General features: G+C 31.5%; 1 protein-coding gene across 1 annotated transcript; it reads right to left on the bottom strand.

Annotated features, from left to right (window-relative positions):
* Positions 1 to 23,372: 23,372 nt before the first annotated feature.
* On the bottom strand, positions 23,373 to 23,840 carry LOC140442517 (general transcription factor II-I repeat domain-containing protein 2B-like). Its single transcript, XM_072533582.1, has one exon. It carries the CDS (start codon positions 23,838 to 23,840, stop codon positions 23,373 to 23,375), a length of 468 nt encoding a protein of 155 aa, XP_072389683.1.
* Positions 23,841 to 26,933: the final 3,093 nt, after the last annotated feature.

Raw genomic sequence — 26,933 nt, forward strand, 5'->3', positions numbered from 1 at the left:
TCGAACTTTGGTCACGGCAATGTGCTAACATGTCACGATGAGGCAATTTTTTGTTTTTTTTTTTGTTAAAAAATATTTAAAAATATTAATTACTGTGTTTAAAACAATAAAATGTATTTTGAAAAAATTTTTAAAAACAGGTGTATATAAAAAATACTCTAACCCGCTCCAAAAAAAAAATGTTTTGAAAAAATTATTGTTGGAAACGAATAATTTGATAATAGGGTAGGATTAAAAATGATACTTTTGTTTATGAATATAAAAATAACGATTTTACAAATTTTTAATGGAGTTTAGAATAAAAACAGCGATTCATTGCTCAGTTTTTGAAGTTATGTGCGTATGACGTTATATGACTATTACATTTTAATTTGTATTGTATTATTATATTGAATTATGCTGCAGTGTATTGTATTGTATTTTTATACTAATAGCAAAATAAACAGTGAATTTTACTGCAGAGTATGTGTAAAAAATTTTTTTGCATTTAACTCCTTTCATACATATATGAAAATAAAAATATACATTTTCATCCATATTCATCCATATCCACAAATCCTTCTATTACAAGTCAAATGTTGTTTATATACAGCAAACGATGCACCATATACCTATATACCTAATTCTGTTTCTCTTTCTGCTCTCTCTTACCTATAGCATTACATATGTAATGATTGTGCAGATTGACTCCCATAAAAATATTTGTAACGACGAACACGTGTATAGAAGTATAACTTCTACCGGCAGTCCCACTGGACTACCACACCCGTTTTTTTTTTATAGAGTTTTTGCATTAAGTTAATACTTCTTGAGTTATTTGCGAGTGAGAGTGTTTATTTTTCAAAATAAAAACAGGTTTTCAGACGGTTTTTCACAAATAACTCAAAATGTAAGTATTAATCGAAAAAATATTCTCATCAGAAATGTAGCTTAGATAAAAATGTACACGTGAAGTCTGTAGATCTAGTAGAAGCAGAGTTGTAGCTCATGAAAAGTAGGTTTTTATTTGTCAAAGTCCAAATGGAAGATTTCAACGTAAAATAGCCAAAAAATGGAGCACTTTTCGGGACAAACTAAACAAAACTTTTTTTGTATTTCGATTTAACGTGTCTCGACATCTTTGGTCATTGACACGGTAGCAAAGGTTTACAATAGTATATACAGAGTTATTATAGAGTTTATAATAGTACAGAATAACAATATTATGTAAATAATATTTTGTTAAACAACTTTGTAGTCTTTAAGAAGTCTATTAGGCTCTTGAGTCGGCTTAAACAGAAATATCGTTGCAGTGAGAGCATAACTGTTGGTTTGTAAAGAACATAAGATGGCCGTGTGTCAAAGGTGTGTGTGTCCTATCCTCAATCTTCGTATTGCTATCTTCTCTTTTCTGTTCAGAGACGCTACGGATAAATACGTGTCTTTGGTGATCCAAAGTTCATGCCACTTTCCTTGAATATTTCTTTTGAATTTTAATTTTATCTTATCTTATCTTCTGACCTGTATGTTGTAGATGGGTAAGTTGAATGTAGATGCTTCTTTTGTCGTGCTGTTAGCCATCTTATTTCCTTGGATGCCGATATGAGAAGGCACCCATATTATTGTTATTGACGCTCCTCGGGAAGTGTGGAAATGGATCGATTCTATTATTTTTTGCACTGGGTGGTATTGATTAAAAATATTTTCTAACGAATGAATTGCGGATAAGGAATCGGTGCACAGAGCTACACTTTGACGATTATCAAAAGGGAACTTAAGAGCTTTTGAAATACCGAAGAGTTCCCTGAAAACACGCTTTGATATTGTATCTCCTGGTAAAATGAATTATTTTGGATTGGAAGAGAACCTGAAGCCAGTTTTCTCGGACCATGTAACCAGTAAGGGACTTGACAGAATTTTGTAATAAAAATGAGGTTGCAGCTGTGGATTTTTCTTGGCAGTATACAATTAGGTTGTCTGCTTATAGGGCAAATTTAACAGGAGATTTTATATATGAGCAAATATTATGGATGGCTATAGAGGAAGAGGCTAGAACTCAAAGTAGAAACTTGGAGTACACCATTTTCAGTGACGTAGCTGTCGGATAATACTCCGTTAACTATGATTCTGTATTTTCCTAGTATTTAAAATTTCTAGTATTTAAAAAAATGTTAATAAAGCATAATATATCGCTCGTAAGATTATTTTCTACTAGTTTCTTAAGGATAACCGACTTACATGTATCGAAAGAACTTTTTATATTAAAAATTACTGCGATTACGTCTTGCTTGGAGGCTATAGCATTTGCTATATCTGTTTGCAGGATCACTAAATTATCAATGGTGCTTCGATTAGGTCTAAATCAGCTTGAGCAGAATTAAGGATATTGTTTTTTTCTAGATACCAGATTAATCGCTTGTTGATCATTTTTTTCAATCTTTGCAAAGAGTACATAGGGGGATTGGCCTAAACGAATTTGGAGAGTTGAGAAGGGAGCTGCTGTCCTCCGGAGGCGTGTCAGCCGGGAGCTGACAGCCGTGCCAGACGCATCAAGGAATTTGGATATCGGTCAAAATACTTGGGAATTCCAAGTTTGGCCAAATCCAGTGGTAAGTCCATTTGGTAACAGCTTACTTTTGCATTTTAAAAAGTTGAAGTGCACTTGTTGAATTGCCCCATATGATTACACTGTAGTTTAGGTGAGAGTGGAATAAAGAAAAATATGTAATTTTTATTGTTTCAAAGGTAACAATAAAAATGACATATTTTAGTAATTATCTATGGTTATTCCCAATAGTTTAACAGTCTCTTTGTTATCTGGATCATTGTGTAAATTACTTGCAGATATAACCAGATTTTGCGTTTTATCAGAGTTAGATTTTAATTTGTTTGCAGCAAATCATGAAAGAGATTTAGTAGAAACTGTCTCATGAGACATTTTTAAATCTTCATTATTTTTTTCTAATATAAAGAATGACATTTATAATCTGCGAATTGAATGATTTTTTACGGAGATATGAATTTGGGCAAATCGTTGACATAAATAATAAACAATAGAGGTCCTAAGACCGAACCATGTGGGACTCCACATTTTACGGATAGAAAATTATAGAGATGACGTTTAGAAATTACCGCCTGTTGTCTGCCACATAGATAAGAAGTTATAAGCTTGAGAGAGATACCTCTGACTCCATAGTAATTTAATTTGTAAAGCAAACTGTCGTGTGAAACGCAATAAATTGCTATGCGATTGCCGCGTTCAAACCCCTCAATCACCTCGCTCATAACATTAAATATCGTGTGAATCCATACTTTGAGTTGCTGAAGTAATTATTTGACTCAAAATGGGAATAAAAATGTTGTTTAATAACCTTGTTTAATAATCTTTCCCAAAAGTAAAAACAATGCTTATGGATCTGTAATTGTCAGTCTTTGAGGAATCACCTTTTTTGTAGATTGTTAACACTTTTGAGTACTTTAGTACTTCTGGAAATACTCCAGTTAATAGAATTAAATTAATAAAATGGGTGAAAGGTGTTAAAACTATTTGGTAAGTTTTTTTTTAAATTTTGCTCTTAATTTCGTGAATGTTCCTACAATTAGACTTTATTATTTGAAAGATCTCTTCTTAAACAGTTGGCTTTTATTTCATCGACTAAAGATCTCTTCTTCCACAACGGGATGAAAAAAAGGACTTGCTCGGAGAAGAATAATTTCTATAATTGAAGAGTATTAAGATCGACATTAATAGTGGAAAGATATGTAATTATATTCTCTGCAATTGAAGTAAAAAAATTGATTTATTTTGTCTGGAGGTAGATTAGGTTGTACCGAACTGGATCTTGCGTTTTTTCTCTTGAAATTTATTATTTTCCAGCAGTCTCTAGGTCTATCATTGAAATTAGTAAAAAAAATTACAGTAAGCTGACTTGTAAGCAATTTGTAATTGCCAATTATATTTAAATTTTTGTTGTTTATATACTTTGAACAAATCAGTATCTTTAGTGGCATCTGCAATGTGTTTAAGAGGAGAAAGATAAGATCTGTAAGACCTTAAATCATTATTAAACCATTGTACGGGTGTTTTTTTAGTAGTTTGTCGTACTTTTTTTTAGTGGAAAATGCTTTAATATTAAATTGTTTTGACCGTCAAAAAATCAGGATCATTATTAATATCATAGAAATGAGTAAAAAACAAATCACATTATAGAAGATATCAGAACGCGTATAATGGAGCATTGTAAGATAGACATAAAGTGCTATTATAGCACAGACATACTTTCACCCATCCTTAGAAACTAATAAGGGTTGTTTTTTAAGTTGAAATAGGTAGATAAATTCATAACATTTTAATTAAAAAATTATTGTATTTATAATGTCAATGAAAAAAAAAATACTACAACTATTTGAATTTCTTGGCAAGGGGTGGTTTTTATAAGGGTAGAAATTATATGGTAAAAATTAAAAAAGTAAAGGAATTTAAATTTAATGTCACTATGGATATAATTAAATAATTGCAAATTGCTTAAATTTACAGTTATAAGATTTTTTTCTAATAGAGGCCGTTTTAACCCCTTAAAAATTAAATGGAGGGTACGTGTAACCTAAATCCAAATTTCCATGCAAATCAGTGGAGACAAGGTATTCACTATCATTGTTTTAATTATAACTAATCTAGAGGGTGATATTTAGGGGTAAACTGTGATACATTCTTAAATTCTGTTGTTTAATGTTAATTCAATTCGATGGAGACAATGAAAATTACAGGGTATTTTTAGTCTTTACTCTTAACGTTAAAAACTGTGTTAATAATGTATTAATTAAAATTTAAAATATCCTAAGAAAATGGTTTTATAAGGAAACTTGTTTTAAGTTTATAAACTACGAAATTGCTTTTGTTGGAATTTAATTCTAACTTAACTTTTCTTAACTTTACTCTACATCAGTCTTCTTATTAATTAATTTAAATGATAAACAAAAACCGAGTGCATATTTATATTTTAATACCACCTGCGGTTAACTTAGGAAAACTGTGTTATTTAAAATTAATAATAAAAGAACGCCGGTATTTCCTTGACGGCAGGTGCAATATCAATCAAATTTTACCCGCATTAGGCAGCCCTTTAACCCTTAAGCACGCATTAAACTCGTCATAGAAGGCCGCAAATAATAGCAGCAGTGTTAAACTTCTTCCACCTAGGGTATAGGTCCGTCGTCGGCGGGCATCGGTTTGCGCCTGTCTCAACGTCGTTTGGCGTCGTCGAATCCAGTCTAGCGCGAGCTTTTCGCCATGTCGTTTCGTCTGTCGAGCTTTCTGCTCAACTAGAGTTGATGTCGAGTCCCACTGAGGAAGCTTCGGCGTCCACCGGACATGACAACCGCGCCGCCGAGGTGGAGAGCGATGTCTCTTCCCCTAAGTCCCGCAGGCCCGTGTCGTATCCTTGCGGCCCGGAGAGCAGCGTGGAGCTGGACATTTTTAACCCGCAGAAGAGGCTCTCTGACCCGCTTCGTCCGCCGCCTCAGAAAAACAAAACCCAGGTGAAACCATTTACCAAGGAGTCGCTAGAAAAGTTGCAGAAAAAGACAGTGCAACTGGTGCGGGAATACGGTTTTCAGCCGAGAAGGAAGTTAAGTGTTGAGGATGGGTCACGGTTGCCGGCAAAGTTTGAACCTTTTCCCCCCAAGCTTTATGGAAGGCCATTGGAGGAGATCGACAATTTCATTTATGATGAGGTGGGTGTAGACATGCGCACAATTTAATGCATAATACTTCACCAACTTATGACCACAAGGATTATTAATTTTGCGTTTAAATTTTTTTCAAACGCTGCCAACTATCAACAAGTTTTCAAATTCTTTGGACTTTTATCCACAGGTAGTCGACTCTAGACTATAAGCTACTACGTTTACACAAACGCTTCGTTAGACTGCCTATATTATAAATTTTGAGTTATAAATTCTATTCTAATTCAAATTTCTAAATTTCTTTTCCTCTTACTATTATAAAACGAATAAAAATAATGCGATCGTTAGTTTGTATACATGTTCTGTGATCCAACATTCCATAAGTTATTTTTTGCTGCAAGCTACTAAATTATTAAGTGATACAGGTATAGAATTATTTTATTTTACAATTAAATTATCCATAAATTATATATAACAACTTTTTGAAAAAATTCTTTAGTCCTTTTATATTTCAGCATATATTTTGCTCCTCAGATCCTTATTATAGGTGGTTATATTCGCTTTAATTGTAGATTGAAATGTTAAAGGTCATATTCTATATATATATATATATATATATATATATATATATATATATATATATATATATATATATATATATATACATATATAATACAGAAGCAAATTGTTTGATTGCTGCTTTTATGATTTTTACATCTCCCTTTGTCTGGTAAATTTCTTAATTACGTAATTACGTCATGTTGTGCTCCCCTTTATGTGCATACTTCTTATTTTCTCTCAATTTGTGCACCCTTGATTTGCTTAAACTTTTATTTTTGGGTATGTTAGTAGTTATTGTGACATTTATACACATGTGACAATACACAATCAGATTTTCATTAAGATCAATAACCGTGAAAAATTGAATATTTGGTGTATTATTTTGTTGCACATATATACAATCAGTTTACAACGTACTTCTGTTCTGTTTTCTGATTTCTAGTTTTCATTGGTCTCGGCCATTCAGAAGGTACTCTTGTATTCTCCTCACTTTTATATCATTGTTGACTTCTCCTCTCCTTAAGTTAATAAGTTAATCTTGATCTGCACTTCTTTCGCCTTTTCTTGCTTTTTTTTTGATTCTGCTGTCATCTTTCCTTTATACCTGCCCGTACCATCTTAATTGATTGATTCTAATTCTTCTAAGGGTGACTTTGTTGGTTGCTATACGGAATAACTGTGTTGGGGTCTTTCTATACCATGTTCTCAGGTTAGCAAGCCAGGACATTCTTCTTTGTTCAGGGGCCCTTTTTCCTTCAATTTTACCTTGCAAAATACATTGTAGTAGCTCATATCTGTCTAGATTTTCCATTATATGTCCTAAGTACTGCAGCTTACGACCCTTCACGGTGTTGACCAAATATTGTGTTGATCATGATTCTAATGTCCTCTGTTATTATATGTTTAACGTCCATGATTTTTTGAATTCTCTCGTTTTTTTTCTGTCTAATCTTGATTTACCGGCCACTCTCCTCCAACAATCCATTTCTGTTGCTTTCGAAGTCTTTATGGCTTTCTCCTTTAGTGGCCACAATTCGCTTCCTTACGAAACAATGCTCTTGACAGTGCTAATATAGATTTTGTTTTTATTTCCTCTCGAAATCGTTTTATCCCACAGTATGCTGTTTAAATGCTGAATGACTTGTCTTCCATGGCTAATTCCATTTCTTTAATTTTTAATTTCTTCATCCAAATTGCCTTCATTGGTTAGGTTATTTGCTTATGCCTAGATATTTATAAATTTTACAGTAATTTATTTATTAACGTTGCTCTTTTATAATTAGATTGTGTTGTTATATCTGTTATATCATATATTCCAGATTTTCGTAGTTCTGAGCCAATACTATTTGGTAGTCTTCAAAGTATAATGTGTGAAGTGTGGTGTTATTTAGACGTATTCTCATATTACTACATTTCGTTTTTCATATCTTCGGCGCTTGCTCCAAGTAGATCTTAAACAATGTAGGAAACAGACAGCATCCTATTTTGAGTCCTTGGTCTATCACAAACCCTTTGGATATTTCTTGGCCTATCTATATTTTGGTCGTGTCGTTTTTATAAAGTTCTTGCACTGCCTTGATTAAAGTTACCTTGACGTTCATTTTTTCTAAAGCTTTCCATAGTGTTTGTTGTAGTACACTGTCGTATTCTTTTTAAAGATCTACATTTAGAAGACATTGCTTAATTTTGTGCCGTTTTATTCTATAAGTTGGTTAATCGTAAAAATATGGTCAATAATTGAACTACTTGCCCTAAAGGTAGCCTGTTCTTCGGCCTCTATATCACTATATTCTCCCTTTATTTTTTTTTATTAATTTTCCGTAAACTCTTGAGATACTACCCAATACTGGTATTCTTCGGTAGTTGTCACATACGTCTTCTAGCTTTTTTTCGTGTAAGATTAATATAACCGACGTTCTTCGCTCTTCCCGTATTTTCTCTCCATTTATACATTTTTGATACATGCTTCTTAGCTGCCTGTATAGTTTTTTGGTTCCGTATTTTTTAAGTTTGATATATTTGATATATTTGGCTTACTTCTCTACTGTCAATTATAAGTAGGGATGCTATTGTATTAACTTGTACATAAGAGTGTATTTCTGGCGTTTGTAGATATTCTGTCCCCTGTTTCGTCAGTAATTTTTTTCAAAGTATTCGTTTCATTTCTTCTTTACGTGCCATCTCCGCGACAGAGATTGGCAATCATCACTGCTATTCTAACTTTTGACACTACAGCCCGAAAGAGTTCAGTTGAGCTGCATCCAAACCATTCGTTCCATTTTCGTAGGCTAATAAGAGAGATGATTTCTTAAGTGTTTTCTTTTCTAACTTTCTAGTACTTTCTAGCTTTCGTTACTTTTGTTACCTCTAAGGTAAGGTATTCTGTAGCAGTTTTCGTTTCAGCATTCGTTTTTTTACTATTGCCTTTACTTCTACCACAACGTACTACCTACTATTACATACCTCTCTTCGAGCTGTTTGGTATTGGTGTTTTGATCCGTTTTTACGTTAACAAATGTGTTGTATTTATTACGTTTGATTTTTATTTTCTCTCTGATTTTTTTATCCCAGCAATAGGTCTTTGTTTGTGCCATCTTCTCAGACTTGATTTGGGCCAGTCTAATTATTTTGTTGTATCTCAACATAAAGGAATATGGTAGTATATCGTATCTTATCGGTTCAAATTCTATATTCTTTTACTTATGGTATCTTGCATAGTTACCTCTCATTACCTTCTTGGTCTATCTCCTTTTATTTTTTTTCAGGTGCTTTTAGTGCTATCTATTGAATTAACTTTTAACGTTTTTTTCACCCTATGTGTCCCTGGTACTAAAGTCGCCTTGTTTTAATTATTTAACCTCTTCTTGGTCTATTGTATATTATGTATTTTTTCATAAATACATAATACAATGGGCCATTTCATTGCCATCGTAATACCTTCGTATAAATTCGTCGATAACCCTTTTTTTTATTCATGATATATTTTTAAGCATACTCTATATGTTTTTTTTTCTATTTTTTGTTTAAAAATAAGTTATCATACTTTTTATCTAGATCTTCTATTTCCTTACATCCGTCGGAGAGCCACGTCTCTTTTGCCTCTCTAATTTTCTTTCTTCCACGTCTCTTTTGGCTCTCTATTTATTCAGGTCTTTTTATTTATGTTTCGTTTATTCTTAGATAAGTTTAAAAATTTCTACTGACCAAGGTTTTGTTTTTTTTTCCTAAATGTTTTGTTCATTCTTCAATAAGTTCAAGAATTTCTACTGTCCAAGGTTTTGTTTTTTCCCTAAGTGGTTTAAAATTTTCTTTTCTAACTGACACAAGGGCATGTTTTTTCCATTTTTTTTTCAATATTTAGAGTTTGTGCATTATCTTCTTTGACTTTCCTTAAGTTACCTTTTTTTTATTTTCGGTTCCGCATATATATTGTCTTGTTTAAACCCGCTTGTTTCCATAATTTTCTTGGAGCTAGGATGCTTTACATTCTTTAGTTTCACTCTTATCGATAAAATAACTGGATTGTGCTCGGAGGATATGTAGGATATATAGAATTTCTGTATCTTCTGTTGACGATCATTTATTCTGTTTGATTTCTGATTATTTTGTTGTGATTATCAGCTCGTAACCTCATGTGTATAATCTACGTTTAGGAAGTTTGAACAAGCCAGTTTATATTACTTGACCCCAGTATGTTTATCTTAATTCTGCACATTTCCGACATAGTGCTATCTAGTTTGCCAGATGGCCAGATTATATAAACTTCTTACTTTCCATGTTCCAATTTTTCAAGCTATGATCCTTAAACATAGTGGCCGACTTTCTTTAATACTAGTTTTTCGTAGTAACTTCTTTGTACTTGTAAATCTTTTATTTCTACTTATACTGCACAAATACACAGTTTTATGAGTTTGTTTCTTTCACGTTCTTTCGATCAAACCTACTTTATTTATTGTTTCTAGTATCAGGCTCCCTTAAATTCCTTATCCAGACAATCTTCTGTGGACCCAATTCCTTCGTCCTTTAATCTTTCCCTACATTATGTTTTGTAGGAATGTGTATTTTTGTTCCCACATTAGATGGTCATGTATTCAAATCTATTTTTAATTCTAAGTATAACTTCGGAATCCATTCGACTGATAACCTACTCTTAATATTCATTGATAGCACCACATCTCAAAACTCTAAATGCTTTTAATTTGTTATATTTGAGAGTTCATGCTTTCACACCATGAAACAAGGGACTAATACATAATTTGAACACATTTTTATTTGTAAAGTTTACCAATACCAATTTATCTTTCTGTAATGTCTTATATAGGTGTATGGTAGTTTTTATCTCTCTTTGTCACCGTTTTTCATCCACTCCTGAATGTAGGTCTCTCCCAATTGCTTCCATCTTTCTCTATCTTACGCCAATCTAATCCACTGTTTGCCTGGCACTGCTCTTATGTCATCTATCCATCTTTTTTGAGGTGTTCCCATGCTTCTTGTTGTCGTCCTTGGTCTTCATTCTAGAATTCTCCGTGTCCACCTGTTGTCATTTTATCGGGCTACGTGACCTGCCCAGCGCCATTTCATTTTTGTAATTTCTTCTACAATATCCCTAATCTTCTACGCCTTATCTCGGTGTTTCTAATAGTGATATTCCAAGCATGATTCGTTCCATTGCTCTTTGCGTTGCTTCTAATTTTTTAGCAGATTTTTTGGTAAGGGCTACTGTCTCCAAACCGTAGGTACTAACTGGTAGTATGCATGTGTTATATACAGTATGTGTTTTTATCTAGGTTTGCATAATTCTGATTTAACTAGGAGCGGGAGATAATCTGACGTGATTGAGTCACCTATACAAGAGCTCTTGTCGAACATATCCATAATAATTTCTTTGCATAAGATTTGGTCGTTAACAGCCATTCTATTATGTCCAAAAAACATGCACTTAGTGTTGCTGATGAGTAATCAGGCATTACTAAAATAAGGTCTGAGAGGTGTCTGCCACCTGGATTTGTGGAGGAGTAACCGAATTGGATGTGTCTACTATAATAGAGGTCGCCCATTATAATGGCTCTGTTAAGTGTAGAAAAGTACTCAGTCAGATGCTTAGAGAGGGGCACGTTCGGCATGCTTTTGGCATTGTTCTTAAGATGGCCGCTATTTAGACTATTCGCTTGATTTCGGGGTATATTGGTTAATCTTAGTCGATATTGAAATTTTCCGTGTATCTGGGAATGGTTTTGTATTTGGTAGAATCAAAAAATTTTTTTTATTAATAATACCAGTGGTGTGTTATGTCCAATAATTATCCCATCTTATTAGCTTATTAAAAATTCTAATACATATAAAATTGTTTTTACTTACCAAGGATAGTTTATTCATGTAACATTTTAAAAGTAAAAGAAAAAGCTAGAAAATATTTGTTATTACCTCAAAACTTCTTAGTTTAATTTATGGATTAAAACTTTCCAAACTTTATAATAACACCAAGAAGTGTGGACTTCCATAATAAAATTTTTTAAAGCATAACTTTCTTAACACTAAATAATTTTCAAGTTGTGCTATATAGAATAAAACGTATAATCTAAATTGAAACGTACTTTTATTTTTTAATAACAAATCCAACAAATCCTATGACAAAAATATATGACATTTAATTCTCGTTACAGTTAACTGTAATCTGATCCCATCTAATAAATATATATTGTAAAACAAGCTACAAGCGGTTTGACAACAGAAATTTACTACAAAAACAAAATATCCAGAATGTTAATTCAAAGATTGAGTTACTACCATAATAAGACAGTAAACTTAGTGAAATTATTGCGAAAGTTTCAAGCATCTAGAATCTCTAATAGAGTAACTGGGAAACACATGGAGATACGTTATACGTGTATATATATATATATATATATATATATATATATATATATATATATATATATATATATATATATATATTGTTATGATTCATTTTATCCGCCAAAGATAAAATTAAAATTACTAAATAGACCATTTAAATAGATTTTCAAGATATCCTGGAGAGTTGTTATGCTATGTAAAAATTAAAAATAATATTGGTTTGCTCGTAATATATTTCAAATTATAAAATATAATAATTCAAAATATTTCAACTGATAAACTATGAAAGATATTTCAAAGAAAAGAAAGTCCATTATCTTTGGATTACCTGTAGTAAACAAAATTTAAGATATGCATAAATTATTTTCTTTGTAAAATATATTTAAGTGAACGTAGTGAATTGAACAATACGACCGGGTTTTCCAAATGGACATGTACAGTGAATAAAGACAATAGGGTAGAATTTAGAAATTATATTTCTCCGTTAGTTCTTAAGAATTTATAGAAACCGATTAGCATGTTAATAGTTTGTAGGAAAGTTATAATTGTATTTAAAATTGTTGTTTGTTATCTAAATGGGGAAAAATATGACGAACTTTGATTGGCAAAGAGTGAAAAAAAGTGGGAGAGATGGAGGAATGAGAGTTTCGCTAGATTTTAGAGGGAAAAAATATCATCAGTTGTTTTCCAAGGGTGCAAGGCGAACAGTCGTTGTTCTTTGGCGGTTCCCAAGTGATATTAAGCATTAGAAGTGAATGTTTGTGAGTTTTCGTGGACTAAGTGTATCCTGACGGAAGCTGATCCAGTAAAATATTGTGTCATACTTTTCTACTTATATATTCCAAGAGTCACTGTTCAGGCCAGAACGAGAGATTCAGTTTATCGAGAGGAGAAGAGACTGGCATCTGTTGAACGACACGTACATCTGAAGGAGATCATTGAAGACGAGAGGCTCGCAATAATTTGTTGTATGATTGCTGATTAACTAGGGAACTGCTAATAATCGATAGTGTAGGCTACAAGGAACAAGGATTTGGACAACTCATCATCAGAGCGATAATTATTTTCCATTCGTCAATACTTTTTTTTCAACAAGTTTTTTTTTATTGCTTCAGAAAGGATAGAAATATTTATCAGGAGATATAGCACAACAATTTTGATTTGAGATTTTAATTTATGTAGTATATAACATTAATGTTTGAAGGTTCACGTACGTAGAACAAAATTTTGATAATCGTTGTATGAGATATTTTTTGTTTAAGATATTTGAGTGTGAATTTTATTTCAATATATAATTTTGTATCATACATGTTTATTATTCCGGTATTCCTCAGACCTTACCTATCATATGTAAAGTATAGATATTGAAGCACGAATATAACCCTGAGATAAGAGAATTAAATAGTGTGATAAAATCATAATTGCATCATTTAAATAAGTTTAATTAATTAACTAATTAGCTAATTAATTGCTTGGCGCATCTCTAACTTTTATTATCACATTAATATATATATATATATATATATATATATATATATATATATATATATATATATATATATATATATTATGATCTGCTTTTTCTTACTTTTATATTAACTTTTTATTTATTTAATTACTTTAATTAATTATCTAAGTGTCGCAAATCATACATAAAAAAACAATCTCAGGGTGCCATTTTATTATACAAAAAAAAATCAGCTTAGGTTATACTTATCTTTTCTCGTGGTTTAAAGTATCTCTTAGTTGTTCCTTATAAAATATATTACGTAAAATAATTTTAATTTACCAAATATTTATTGGTTTTTTTTACAACATTTAAAACATAAACAAGAAATTTGGATATTCGTAAAATACACTTCCTATGAAAATTTTGAAATATTGAAATCTTTGTTCATATGTTTTTGTACTCAAAAAAATTAAAATTACATTCTGAATATTATAAAAAGAAATTTTTTAAATTTATTAAGCAATATTAATAATTATCCTTTGACGTAAAAAAAACTTTATGATATTTGCAATGTGAATCAGAAAACTTTAATTAATTTTGTTTTTAAAAAAACTTTTATAAAATTTATGGTAGGTATTTTAAAATAGCGATAATTTTTTATGTTCTGATGGTATAGAGTCTTTTATTTGAAACATACAAAAAATTCTGTCACAAAAAATTATTGACTGACCTTTTAATTCACACACGACGATGTCTCCTTTCGACCAAATCAACTCTTGTTGATAATGTTAGGCTACCAATCAAAGCCTTCTCCGTTCTATCAGCAGAATCAAAGAGGTATTCGACTTCTCAACTTTGACCTATCTCTCGTTTCACCTTTCAGCCACCCACTTCTACCTATTAACACCACTGGCACTTGCTTCTTAACTGACTACACAAAACTTCAACTGTCAATATTTTTTGTCCTCCAAGACACTTGAAATAATCTAAAGCATTTGGATTCCAAGAGTATAGTCCACAAGCATTGAATCCACTTTTTATTGTTTCTGACTTTCTAGTTTGTTCCACGGCAATTTTTAGAACATTTGCAAAAAGCTCTTTTGATAATGTCACATTTAATGCTTCCTAGGCGCTAGAATTTTACTGTTTTTCGGGCACAGGTCTCATCTGCATTCATAATATGATAGGGGTACTGTAACACTTCCGTAAGTCCTTTTTCTATGAAAAAACTTTCAATTTCTAAAAACCATTTCCTTATGTAACTTTCTAAAACATTTACGCCAGCCGTGGTTACTGATTCTGCTGTCCGCAAAGAAATTTCGGGATTTCTTCGTAGGAAAGCTTTGTACCAATTTTTGCCAGGACGATTGTTAACAAAAGGATTATCTCTGGGATTACTATCAAGAAACTGCTTAACTGATTTCTGCACATCTTCCTTTCGACGTGGAAACCCTTTCAAAAATCCAGTTCACGAAAAGTATGTCTTCTTCTGGTAGAAGAACTGGATTAGGTCCTAAATTTCGTTTCGTAAATTTTTTACTTATTCGAAATTGTAGGGTTGCCCTTGGAATTTTATAGTGCCTTGAAACTTCTCGCAATGAAAACCCGTTGTTTATTTCATCGAGAGCAGTTTGAAGCTCTTCTTCTGTACACTATTTTTGATGTTTTTTTCCGTCAGTAATTTAAGGCATTGTTCCAAAAAACTTCAGTTCAATATTTCAGGTGAGGATAGTATTTCTTCGGTTTGTAGTGGATTCTCTGTAGAAACTGAAGGGACATTTATATTTGGGCAATTGTTAGCTACATGTCCAGATTGTTTGCATAAAAACAGACCATTTTATCGGTAGACAACAATATGCGATGTGCATTACCTTCAAATAGAATGATCAATGAAGTTTGGATCTCGTAGTTATCATTCGATGATGATGAAAGGAACGAAAGTCTTCTTCTTGATGTGCCTATCCGTCACAAATGTTGGCGATCATCATGGCAATCTTTATCTTATCTGCAGCAGCACGGAAAAGCTGTACAGATGTATTGAACCAGATTCTGAGGTTCTTTAATCATGATGTTCTTCTTCTTCCTGGACCTCGTGTTCCAAATATTTTTCCTTGCAGGATAGCTTGAAGGAGAGCATATCAGGATTCATTTCGTATAATATTTCCGAAGAATTGTAACTTTCGAGATTTGATGTTTGTCATTACGTCTTGGTTCTTATTTATTCTTCTGAGGACATGATCATTTGTGACTCGGCCAGTCCACGGGATCTTAAGTATTCTCCGATATGTGGCTAGCCTGAGCTCCGAGCTAACCCAGCTTCGAGCTGAGATGTGGCTATTTCGGAGAATATCGGAGAAACGAGATGGGTAAAGCAATCTGTAGGCCTTAATCTTTTAGTGCTGACTCGATAAGCTCATGTGGAATAGATGGACACATATTTGAGAAAACTAGACATTTAGCTGGAGTAACTAGACTTCTTATACTGTGGTCTACCTCTCCTACGCGAACAACAGGATTACTTTTGAGTAATAGATCCACACATTCGATATTGTTTAGGTAAATGCACAATCGGCAAAAGCTGATGTTTTTCGGCCCAATGATATTTTCAATTGATTTAACGTAATCAATTATTTAAGAGTGTTATAAGTTATATGGAACACTATAGCTTGCTCTTTCTTTGGGTACGTAGTTTAAGGTATAGATCTGGCAGCAGCAACATATGAAACTGGAGGGCTGTTATTTTCAGTTGTATTACTGTTATCTGCACTTGGAAAACTAATATTTCATTTCATCTGGCCCCTGTAGTTAGAAGCGATAATGGCTTGGTCGCTAATATTTATGAGTTGTGATGATTTTTAATGTAAATAAATTATCTATGGTGGATCGTCCAATTTTGAACCCTAAGTATTCTTCAGGTAGTTTATTTTTAACATTTAGTTTTACTAACTTTTGTAATATTTTGTAGTCTATTTAACTTGTTTGTATTAATGTCATTCCCCTATATTTTTCTGGATTTATTTATTATTTATTAAAGACTCTTTCGCTGTTTTTCCATTTTTCTGAAACATTTTCGCCGTTGAAATATCTCTAAAATTTCAATTTGCGAAGCATTTCAAACAGTTTCTGTGAACTATATAAAACTCAAATTACAATCTTTACTTTTATATAACAAAAATAAATTGAAAAAATTAAACTACTTATTTTGGTGCAAAATTGATTTTAAATTAGTTTTATTACAAATTTTATACTTTAATTTGCTAATTTTTTAAGTAATAAAATGTTATATTGGTTTCATACTTATTTTTATATTTTTTTACCACAAAAGATTCCAGAGATCAAAACGTTATCAGTAAGTAGCCTCTTTAATATAAAATCGATTACACTGAAAACTTCATTTTACTCGAACTTCCCAATATAAAAGTTAAATTTTTTTTTTTTCATTTTGCTGTTTGTTATCTGACGTTTAATTAAACGAACAGAAACCGTAGTTAAAAATTCTGAACATATCTGAACAATCAAATAATAAAATCGAGCTCGGATTTAAGAGACTTTGATTGTTTGCAGTTTTTGGTGACTTGCCAAGAAACTCAACAATTTAAGTGAAATACAAATGTAAGAAGTAATGTTTAAGGTAGTTTTTAACTTTTTTTGTAGCATATACTATTTACACACATCTATTAGGTACTTATTGCAATTTTTATATAACAATAGATAAGCGATATATATATATATATATATATATATATATATATATATATTTATATATATATATATATATATATATATATATATATATATATATATATATATATATATATATATATATATATATATATATATATATATATATATATATATTGAAATGATATTGGACGTAGGAGGAGAAAAAATAGTGTTTAAAAAATTAATTTATAAGTTATGTATTAGATAATATTAGATATTAAAAGTATTTGGTTATTTTAATAAGTTATATACTAGAGAATTTTATAAAAATTATTTATGTGAGGGCATTTTTAAGAAATTAGCATATAATAAGTGTAAAAAGTATTTTTTTTTATAATTATAATATTGTAAATATATTTAAGTGAGCCATGTGCATAGGCAACCAACTATACATTTAAGTGACATTTGAATAAGAATTTACGAATATAAGTGGGGTTATAATAATATGTTAGTTTAAAAATGTTTAGTTTATATATAGCCACTGATTTAAGTTTATATTCTGATCTGAAAAGCCTAAATGTCGATAAAATTCTCGATAGAGAAGTAAGGAATTCTCTAGATCACCGGAGATGGCTTTGTTTGCGAAATGAACTGTTCCAGAAAATTCAGACATGTAGGAGATAGAACAAATCGAACATAATTTCTGGCCAGATGATTCTGGAACATGGAAAAAGATATAAATACCCGGTGATTTGGATTCAAGGCATCACTAATCAGTTACAGTTCAGTCAGATGGCCAGTCAGTCAGTAAGAAAGCTAGTTAGAAGACAGACACATTTAGTTAGTAAAGTCAATTGTTCAGTAAGTTCAAGATAGTCAGAAGGTCCAGATGTTCAATATAATAAGTTCAATGAAGATTAATAAACAGTATAAAGATAATATTATTGAAGATTAAAAATTATGTTATGTAAAAATGGTAATTGGATAATGGAAGAAGTATTAATTGAAAATTAAAATTATATAATATATTTGGTGATTGGATATTGGTATATTGAAAAGAAGAATAACTATAAATGCTGTTAAGAAGAAAATATTTTAAATTGGTGGAAGCTGATAATTGGAAAAAGTAATTTCACAAAAACAAGGATAACCGAGGCTGAGGACGAAGACATTCAGTGGTGATTAAAATCTTTATTTTGGAGAACATTTTCATTTAGGCATTCAGTGAAAGAAAAGTACAAAATTTTGTTAATATAATTTAGTTAGTGTCATAATTATTTCAATTTTAAAGATAGTTTGTTTAAATTTTACATTGTCTATATAATTTAATTAGTTTCATAAGAATTTCAATTTAAAGATAGTTTATTTTAAATTTTGCATTGGTTATGTTAAATATATGTGTGTTTCATAATAGATATAATAAAGATAATTTAAAAAAGTGCTTACAAACTAATTCTTTGAGAACCGCGATAAAAACCCTATATATATTATTAAAAACACTCATTGCTCATCATCCAAAAATAATACATCATAACAATATATATATATATATATATATATATATATATATATATATATATATATATATAGATCATCATCATAATCATTATTCTCAGCATATTCTACCAATTTGGTGTGGCCTCCCTTACAATAATCTACTTTTGTAGTTATCAGTATGTGCCAAAATGTGAGCTTTGTTATAGTCTAGCATATGACCAGTGTTTTCATAGTGCTCAACACAATATTTCATAAACGACATTACTTTTATATAAGGTTTAAATACCGTGTTTAGGATGTCAAAATTGCTACATTGGTCAAACATCACAATGGCTAAAACAACGCATCACACAACATAAAAGTGATTGCCGCTTGGGAAAAAAAATACCTGGGCAGTGGTCGAGCAATATGAAAACACTGGCCATATGCTAGACTATAACAAAGCTCACATTTTGGCACAGACTGATAACTACAAAGTAGATTATTTCTTGAGATGTATTACATTACCAAAAATAAAAACACTTTAAATTATAAAACGGACACTGGACAGTTAAGTAACATACATTGTAACATATTGAACAAAATTTATAAATATTCAAAATAGCCAACATTCATCTTAATAACAACTAACCTTAATAATTCATCAAAGAAATATCATTCTTCTAACGTTTCTTTTATTGTTATTTTTATTTTTACATTTAAATAATTTTAATTTTTTATCGTATAGCTGTAACGAACGTGCTTAAGACAATTTAATTTTGACATTCAATATTTCAAATACTTCAATGTCAGTTTTTATTTGCGAAATCTTTTAAATTCCGTGAGTGTTTTAAAATGTATTTGTACGCCATTTTTTGTAATGTTTTAGTTTGCTCCTGACGAAGCTATTAAATAAATGGCGAAATATTGAATATCTCAGAAAAAAGGAAGATTTTCATTACAGACCACTTAACCCGATAATTCGAACGTATTTAAAAATTATTTTTTGGTCGAAATATATATATATATATATATTTATAAATAATACCTCTTTGATGTCTTCTTTAGGGCTTTCGAGGTCAGAGTCCCGAGCCCCCAGACAGTACCACACTGATCACTAACCAATGCATCACTGTAACGCGAAAAAAACAGTATGCGGTTGTTCTGCTAATAGAGAGAGACCGAAAATAGTGTGAAATTAGTATCGACATACTAAGTTAATTCAATTCTTATTTTGTCAAAGTGACATTCAGTTTTGATAATGAAAACGTTAAATATACGTTTATTTTTTTAATGGTAATAATTCTGGTTTGATTCACAAATTGATATTTCAAGTTTTTTTCAGGAAATATTTACAACTAAACATAAAATTAAAATTATTAAATGGCATTATTCTGAAAGTGCGATACGATCTGCGATACGACCGATAGATTTTCGTTTACATCAACCAGCTCGTGCAATTAAGGAAGAACGGGAACAGCGTGAAACTGCCGTATATAGTTTAGCTGAAATCAATTTTTCTTGGAACAGCACCCTAATTTAAAGAGAAACTGATATTCGTGCTAGAACTATACGAAAAATTTTAAAAGAAAACAAATACCATTGCTATAAATTGCAAAAAACTCAGACAATTTTCCCTGCTGATTATGAACGAAGGATGGTGTTTTGTGAGGACATGATGGAACGCACTAATCGTGTTCACAGATAGGTGTTGTTTTTTTTAACTGGCCACCACTATCCATTTGTTAACGTAGGGTACTCTACAGAAAATAGGCACATAAGTCTTCCTTACAAAACACAATACCGCCAAAAAGCCAACCGGTATTTTAGGTAACAACGTAACTGGCCCTATTCCCATTGTGGGCAGTTTGTGTCGTAGTAAATACCTAGATCTTTTGAGAATTTACATAATTCCAGCAGTTTAAGCATTAGTCATTAATATTGATGAAATTTGGTTAGAGCACGTTTCCCGATAGAGTTATTAGTACTAAAGCTACCAAAAAAATGCCACCTCCCTCTCCTGATCTTGCATCTTTAGACTTTTTTGTATAAGTTTATGTGAAGCAACAAATTTACCGACATAAGCGTGAACGTGCCGAAAATTTAGACGAATTACGTCAAAAAATGATTCAGGACTTTCAAAGCATAACATCCAAAATGTTGTCACTGTCAACAATCCAAATGAACACTCGAATGCAATTATGCAATTGATTGGGCTACTGATTGGCTGAACGTGGTAGACTTGAAAATTTAAGTTAAATACTAGTTAGTTAGTTTAAAATAGGATTGATTTAAATTGAAAAGAAAAATAACCGATGAGCAAAAAATCGAAGTGAGGTTAAAGAATTGCGTTGATAACTGTAATTTTAGTTGAAGTAGATAATTTTTTTAGATATTCTTAAAAAAAAGTATAATTTTTTAGAAATCTTTTTAAATATATAACTAAAATAGTCATTAAAACATAATAAATTATTCAATTGAAAATCAAGGTACTCAATTATTGTGATGATTTCTATTTTATCATTGTCAATTTGAAGATTAATAGTATTTATATCAATATTTAAGTAATAATATTTAGTTGATATTATCATACCTGATGGAACTTTGCTTGTTCTCTACCAATTACTTGGGGAAAGCTTATTAAATTCCTTTCCCCAGCGGGTACAGTACCAAATATTTTAGGACCATGGACATGATTCCCTAGATATATGTAAGCAGACTTTACGTCGATGATTTATTATGTGTTTGGTTTAATCGGGTTGTACTTACAGACTGTCGCATAAGATTCAAGCCAATATTTGCGAGAACGAAAAATAATTTAAAATTATTATAACATGTTGTTTTTACAACAAAGACTTTGTCTTTAATACCTTTAACTTTAGTTTCTCGATCTTTAAAAATATTTATTAACAGACTGCAATACTGAATTCATTCTAGCTACAGCATTTTATAACTTTGAATTAAAATGTGCAAGCAGGGTGTCAATTGCATGCAAATTAATGAAATCACATTTAACAAAAAAGTTTATATTATTTAAATACAATACGAATTGTCTTAAGATTCTACCTTGAGGTACCCCAATATTAACACTAATTTCAGAAGAATTAATATCATCAATCCTCACTTTCTATCCAATAAGTTATCTTTAAACTATTCAAGAACATTTCTATCAACACCATAGCCTTCTAATTTATAGAGAAGTATATTACGATCAATAGTTTTAAAAGCTATTTTTAAATCAAGGAATATTACTATACATAATTATCATTGTCCAATTCAGTAATGAACTTATAAAGTGAAAGTTGCAGTGCAGTTTCGCAGGAATACTTTTTACGAAAACCTGACTGATTATTTATTAAGATTTCATTTTTTATCAACGAGATCCTGATTTGATCATATATCATCATTTCGTTGATAATAATCGTTGGTCTTCAATATTATCTTTCTTCTCTTTACATTTCACTTTTAACCATTTTGAAAATTGACATGACTGAACAATTTACAACCTAGTAATATATTTGCAATAAAGATATATTTCCAATGAGATTTTTTTCCTGGTTTTTCCCTCATAATTTACTATGGAATCACTAACATAACTAATTACATGCTACGATCTTTTCTGACGGATATTCTCAAGTTAAAGTTGATTTCATGTAATCGAATGAACTATCTTATAAGTAAAGTCGTTCCAGGAACGCAACTCAACAATATTGGCAATATTATTTTAAAGTCGTCTACTTTAAAATGTATAATGTATGTCTGAATTGTCAATATAGATGAGTCAGATAAAATTTAATCATTAGAAGAATTTTTCACTAAGTAACAAAAAAACAAAATTTGTTTTTTACTAATATTTATTAATATTAAAATGTTACTAATGTTTATATTTTGAGAACGATTTTCGAAGTGGAAATTGATAGGTCAATAAACGTACTTTAACCTTTAATTGTGGCTTATTCCCATTTAAATAGTAATTACTTTAAAATGCCACAAGAAAATAGCTTCAGAACAATAACAAAATACAGATATTTATGTAGTTTTAATATATAGTTAACAGTTTACTTATCTCTTCATCTATTACTGAGAGACCAAAAGTCTCCTTAAATCAATATTTTACGGTCCTATAAATTGAATGCTAAATGCCAATGGTTTGTTTTACAAGACTTTGGTTACCTAATAATTATTTAATCAATTTCCACCATTGGATTTGGATCCGTAATAAATTAGAGGAAACGCTAAACATAAATTTCAGACCCCAACATTTCTGAACCTTCATCCCGGGTTTACTACTGAGGAAACTATTAGCAACTTACTGGGTGAAGGACTCCGAGCTTAAGGTGTTTCTATTAGATTAACTAATATAATGTAAGCAGAAGATCGTTTCTTATATAATACTGCAATATAAATACAAGTATATATTATTTTTTTTTCATCCTTTATTTTTTTTTAAAAATCTATACAGGGAGTGTTAAACGTCTGGCTTTTTTAGTACACGGCTAAATTATGTAGTACAGTGTGGTCCAACCTTTTAGACGTTGCGGACCGTATTAAATTTGAAAATATTATGATAGGCGAGAGAACTTTACTCCTTCAAAAAAAGTTTATTTTAAAAAATAATGTACAAACGAAATATTATTTACAAATATTTTATTATGGTTTAAAATTTACATGTTATGTTTAAAATTTAACATAAAATAAAAAATCAATGGGATATTTGAGGCAAGGGTTTATTCTCTACTAACTTTTGCACATTTATATCTATGCTAGTCCTAGCGAGTCTAATACACACTTCCAGAGAATCGTTTTTGATTCGATTACGTGTTTTAGATTTAATATGCTTCAAAGCAGAAAATGTACTTTCACATAAATACGTACTACCAAACATTGAATATAGTTTCAACCCAAAGTTACGGAGTTTAGAAAAATGATCCTTGAAGACTAACTTCCAAAAGGTACTAATGTCTTCATTTTTCTTTGCTTGAAAAAACGAATCGGACTGTAGTTCGCACAGCTCTAATTGGTATTCTGCTGATTGGTTCTGGATGTTGACTCCCATTGGATTGTTAAAAAGCTCGAGATCGGGTTTTAGTGCATTAAATTCCGAAAACATTTCATCGAATTCTCTTTTTATTTCTGTAAGAACTTTAGCAAACCTCGAAAAATCGACCATGGTTTCTTCTTGATTTATTCAAAACACGCAGGAAAATGTGGGAAGTCGTTTATTTTCATGCAGTTCTCGAAAAGATTCAGTTTTTTGCGAAATGTCTTAATTTGACCAACCAACTGTGATACTGTCTTATTTTTCCTCTGGAGTTGTAGGTTTAATGTGTTCAAGTGTGAGGTAATGTCTGTTAGAAATGCCAGTTCATGAAGAAATGTTCATGAAATTCATGAAAGAAATGACACCAATATTATGGCATCCCTTTTTTAAAAACTCTAACTGAATATTTATATGACATGTATAATTAATTTGTGTGTGAATAAGTTTGTAACCAATTTAACTCTTTAATATTACCCTTATCACGAAGACGCTTTTAATTATCAAATTAATGTAATTATTTCTGATTTCTTTGTTGGATGTGATTATGTTGACTCGAACCGTATACATTTTTAATAAAGTTCAAAGCTCAAACGAAAAAGTTTGGATAAAAATTTTCTCGAGTTGCGAAAGGGGTAAGGGTGAAATTTCATACCTCTTTATTACTCCGCTCGCTTTCTTTCGAGGATTCTTTATTTAAAAATTGGATTTGTTAGCTTTGGATTCGAGTAAAACTGATCCTTAGAGCCGACTAGCGGAAAATAATTCTCGCAGAGGTAAATAATAAATTGGTGTTGGATACCATAGAGATTTTTTCGGTATTGGTGCGAGTATGTTAATATTATAATGATTTTAATAATATATTTGTAACATGTTTAAAGAACTTCTTGCAAATTATAAAATTAAATTGACCAGTCATGCAGTATTAATTTTTATATAACGTATTTTTTCATTACGCTCCTTGAATTTTGATAGCTGGACAGCTATAATCTCTATAAGCTTTTACGCATTTCTTGTATTCATTTCGCCAATATATTCCTATTATAGTTATGTATTTATATTTCTATTTATTTATACTGCATGTCAGTCGCCAAATTGATCTTAAAGTTCTCTTAATCTTCTTCTTCTACGGCACTACAGCCCAAAATGAGCCTTGGCCTCCTTTATTTTTTGCCTCCACCCTTGTCTGTCTGTGGCTGCTCTTCTCCATACACGGACTCCTAAAAGTGCTTGTGCGTCGCTGCTTACTGTGTCTTCCCAGCGCTTTCTTGGCTTTCCAACTGGTCTCTTTCCCTGCATTCTGGCGTTCAGTGCTCGTTTTGGTAGCCTATCCTCTCCCATTCGTATCACATGTCCGGCCCATTGCAATCTTTGTATTCTAATGAAGTCTGACAGGGGTGTTTCCTTATACAGTTGATAGAGCTCGTTGTTATATCGAATTCTGAAGATTCCGTTTTTCCTCACAGGTCCTAGTATTCTCCTCAGTACTTTTCTTTCGAATGTGTCGAGTTTGTTTTTGGATGTTTCTTTCAGGACCCATGCTTCGCTGCCATAACATGCTATTGGCCGAATTAAAGTTTTATAGATTCTCATCTTTGTATTTCGGTGGACACTTTTAGACCGAAATATATGGGAGAGGGCAAAATAAGCTTTGTTTGCCTGCGTTATCCTTTTTCGTATTTCTCCATCCTCTGCTCCATCGGCATATATTTCTACTCCCAGGTATGTAAACTTTCCAACCGTTTCAATGTCATCTTCATGCATAATGTTTTGTGGGATTATATTTCTTCTCGTCTGTACCATTATTTTTGTTTTTTCTGTGTTAATTTCCAGACCTAGCCTTTTCGTTTGTGTTTTTAACTCTGCGTATGCTTCCTGTGCTCCTGTTGATGTGTTAAAGTTCTCTTAATACCTACTGATATTCCTCTAACACGTTAACTACCACGACAGCAAGTCTGCATCTCATACACTGAAGTTACTGTCGCCAAGAGAACCACTCTTGCATCTCATACCTTAATATATTTTAAGTTGTGTATTTTGTATAACTGTGTGTGGTACCTCATCCCAGATATGTGTGGTACCGAAAAATTAAAATACTCGGGTTGGATCAAGACTAGTATATGGAAATGGGAAGCAGCATTTTTATTACCGTTTAAGGTGTGGAATAATTGTTCGGAACAGTTTATTACAGATACTTTTAGGCGACAATTACCATATTAGATTGATACGGCTAAAACACTGCGATGGAGAAGGCAACGGGAAACCATCCCATTATACTCCCTAGTAAAGTCATCATGGCATTGATTAGTAAAATGAATAATACGAGTATTACTGATCATAAGCTGAGGAACTCAAGATCAGCTAGAGGAACAAATACTCAATTAAACCATAGGACTTCCCAAGTCCCTAGCTAGCGACATTCTTGTGAACAAAACATCGCCAAACATAAAATAGAAATGAAGAACCTGTATAGAATAGCTACATGGGATGTAACAACGTTATATGAAGTCGGTAAGCTGAAAAATCTACTCTCTGAAATGTACAAACTAAATATTACTGTCATGGGAGTTAATGAAACAAGAAGACCAAATACATGGAATTTTATAGCAAACGAATAAGCTACTTTTTGCCGTAAAAGCAGAGTCTTCTGTCTATAGTTGGTATAGTTGGTACGTTGGCGTGTTGGTGGACTAATGCTGGCAGATAATCTGCACGTTTTCCCATGATTTTTCTTGGAATTTTTCGTTCTGTTGCCATTATGATATTAATGTGGCGGTGGTTAAGAGTTGCGTAGAAAAGTGCTTTGTACTTAATTATTGGCCTTATGTATATCTTATATTTTGTGTGCAGGTGAGTTTTGGGTTAAGAGTCGCAAAGAGGTTAGATTTCCTTCTTATCTTCTCTAAGGTGTATTTTACGTCCGTATCCTAGTTGTAAATCTTCTAAAATTAAATGCCGAGTTTCTGAAAGGGAGTTTTTCTCCGTAGAGCACTATCCGGTTGCCATTCTCTTTATATTGAGGGTTTGCTGGATATCTGTAGAGGATGGCTTATGTTTTTAAAGGATTGAGAGTAACTCTTTATTACACCATTTTACTAATTTATCTAATTGCGTTTGGGCCTCGTTAAATACAGGTCGAATCCTCCACGCCCTATCAACAGTGCCAGAGGAAAGAACTGAAGTATTGTCGGCCTATATTGAGCCCTGGAGTACTCCAGCTAGTGG

The sequence above is a fragment of the Diabrotica undecimpunctata genome, chromosome 5, assembly GCF_040954645.1.
Source record: "Diabrotica undecimpunctata isolate CICGRU chromosome 5, icDiaUnde3, whole genome shotgun sequence".
Classification (NCBI taxonomy): Eukaryota; Metazoa; Arthropoda; class Insecta; order Coleoptera; family Chrysomelidae; genus Diabrotica; species Diabrotica undecimpunctata.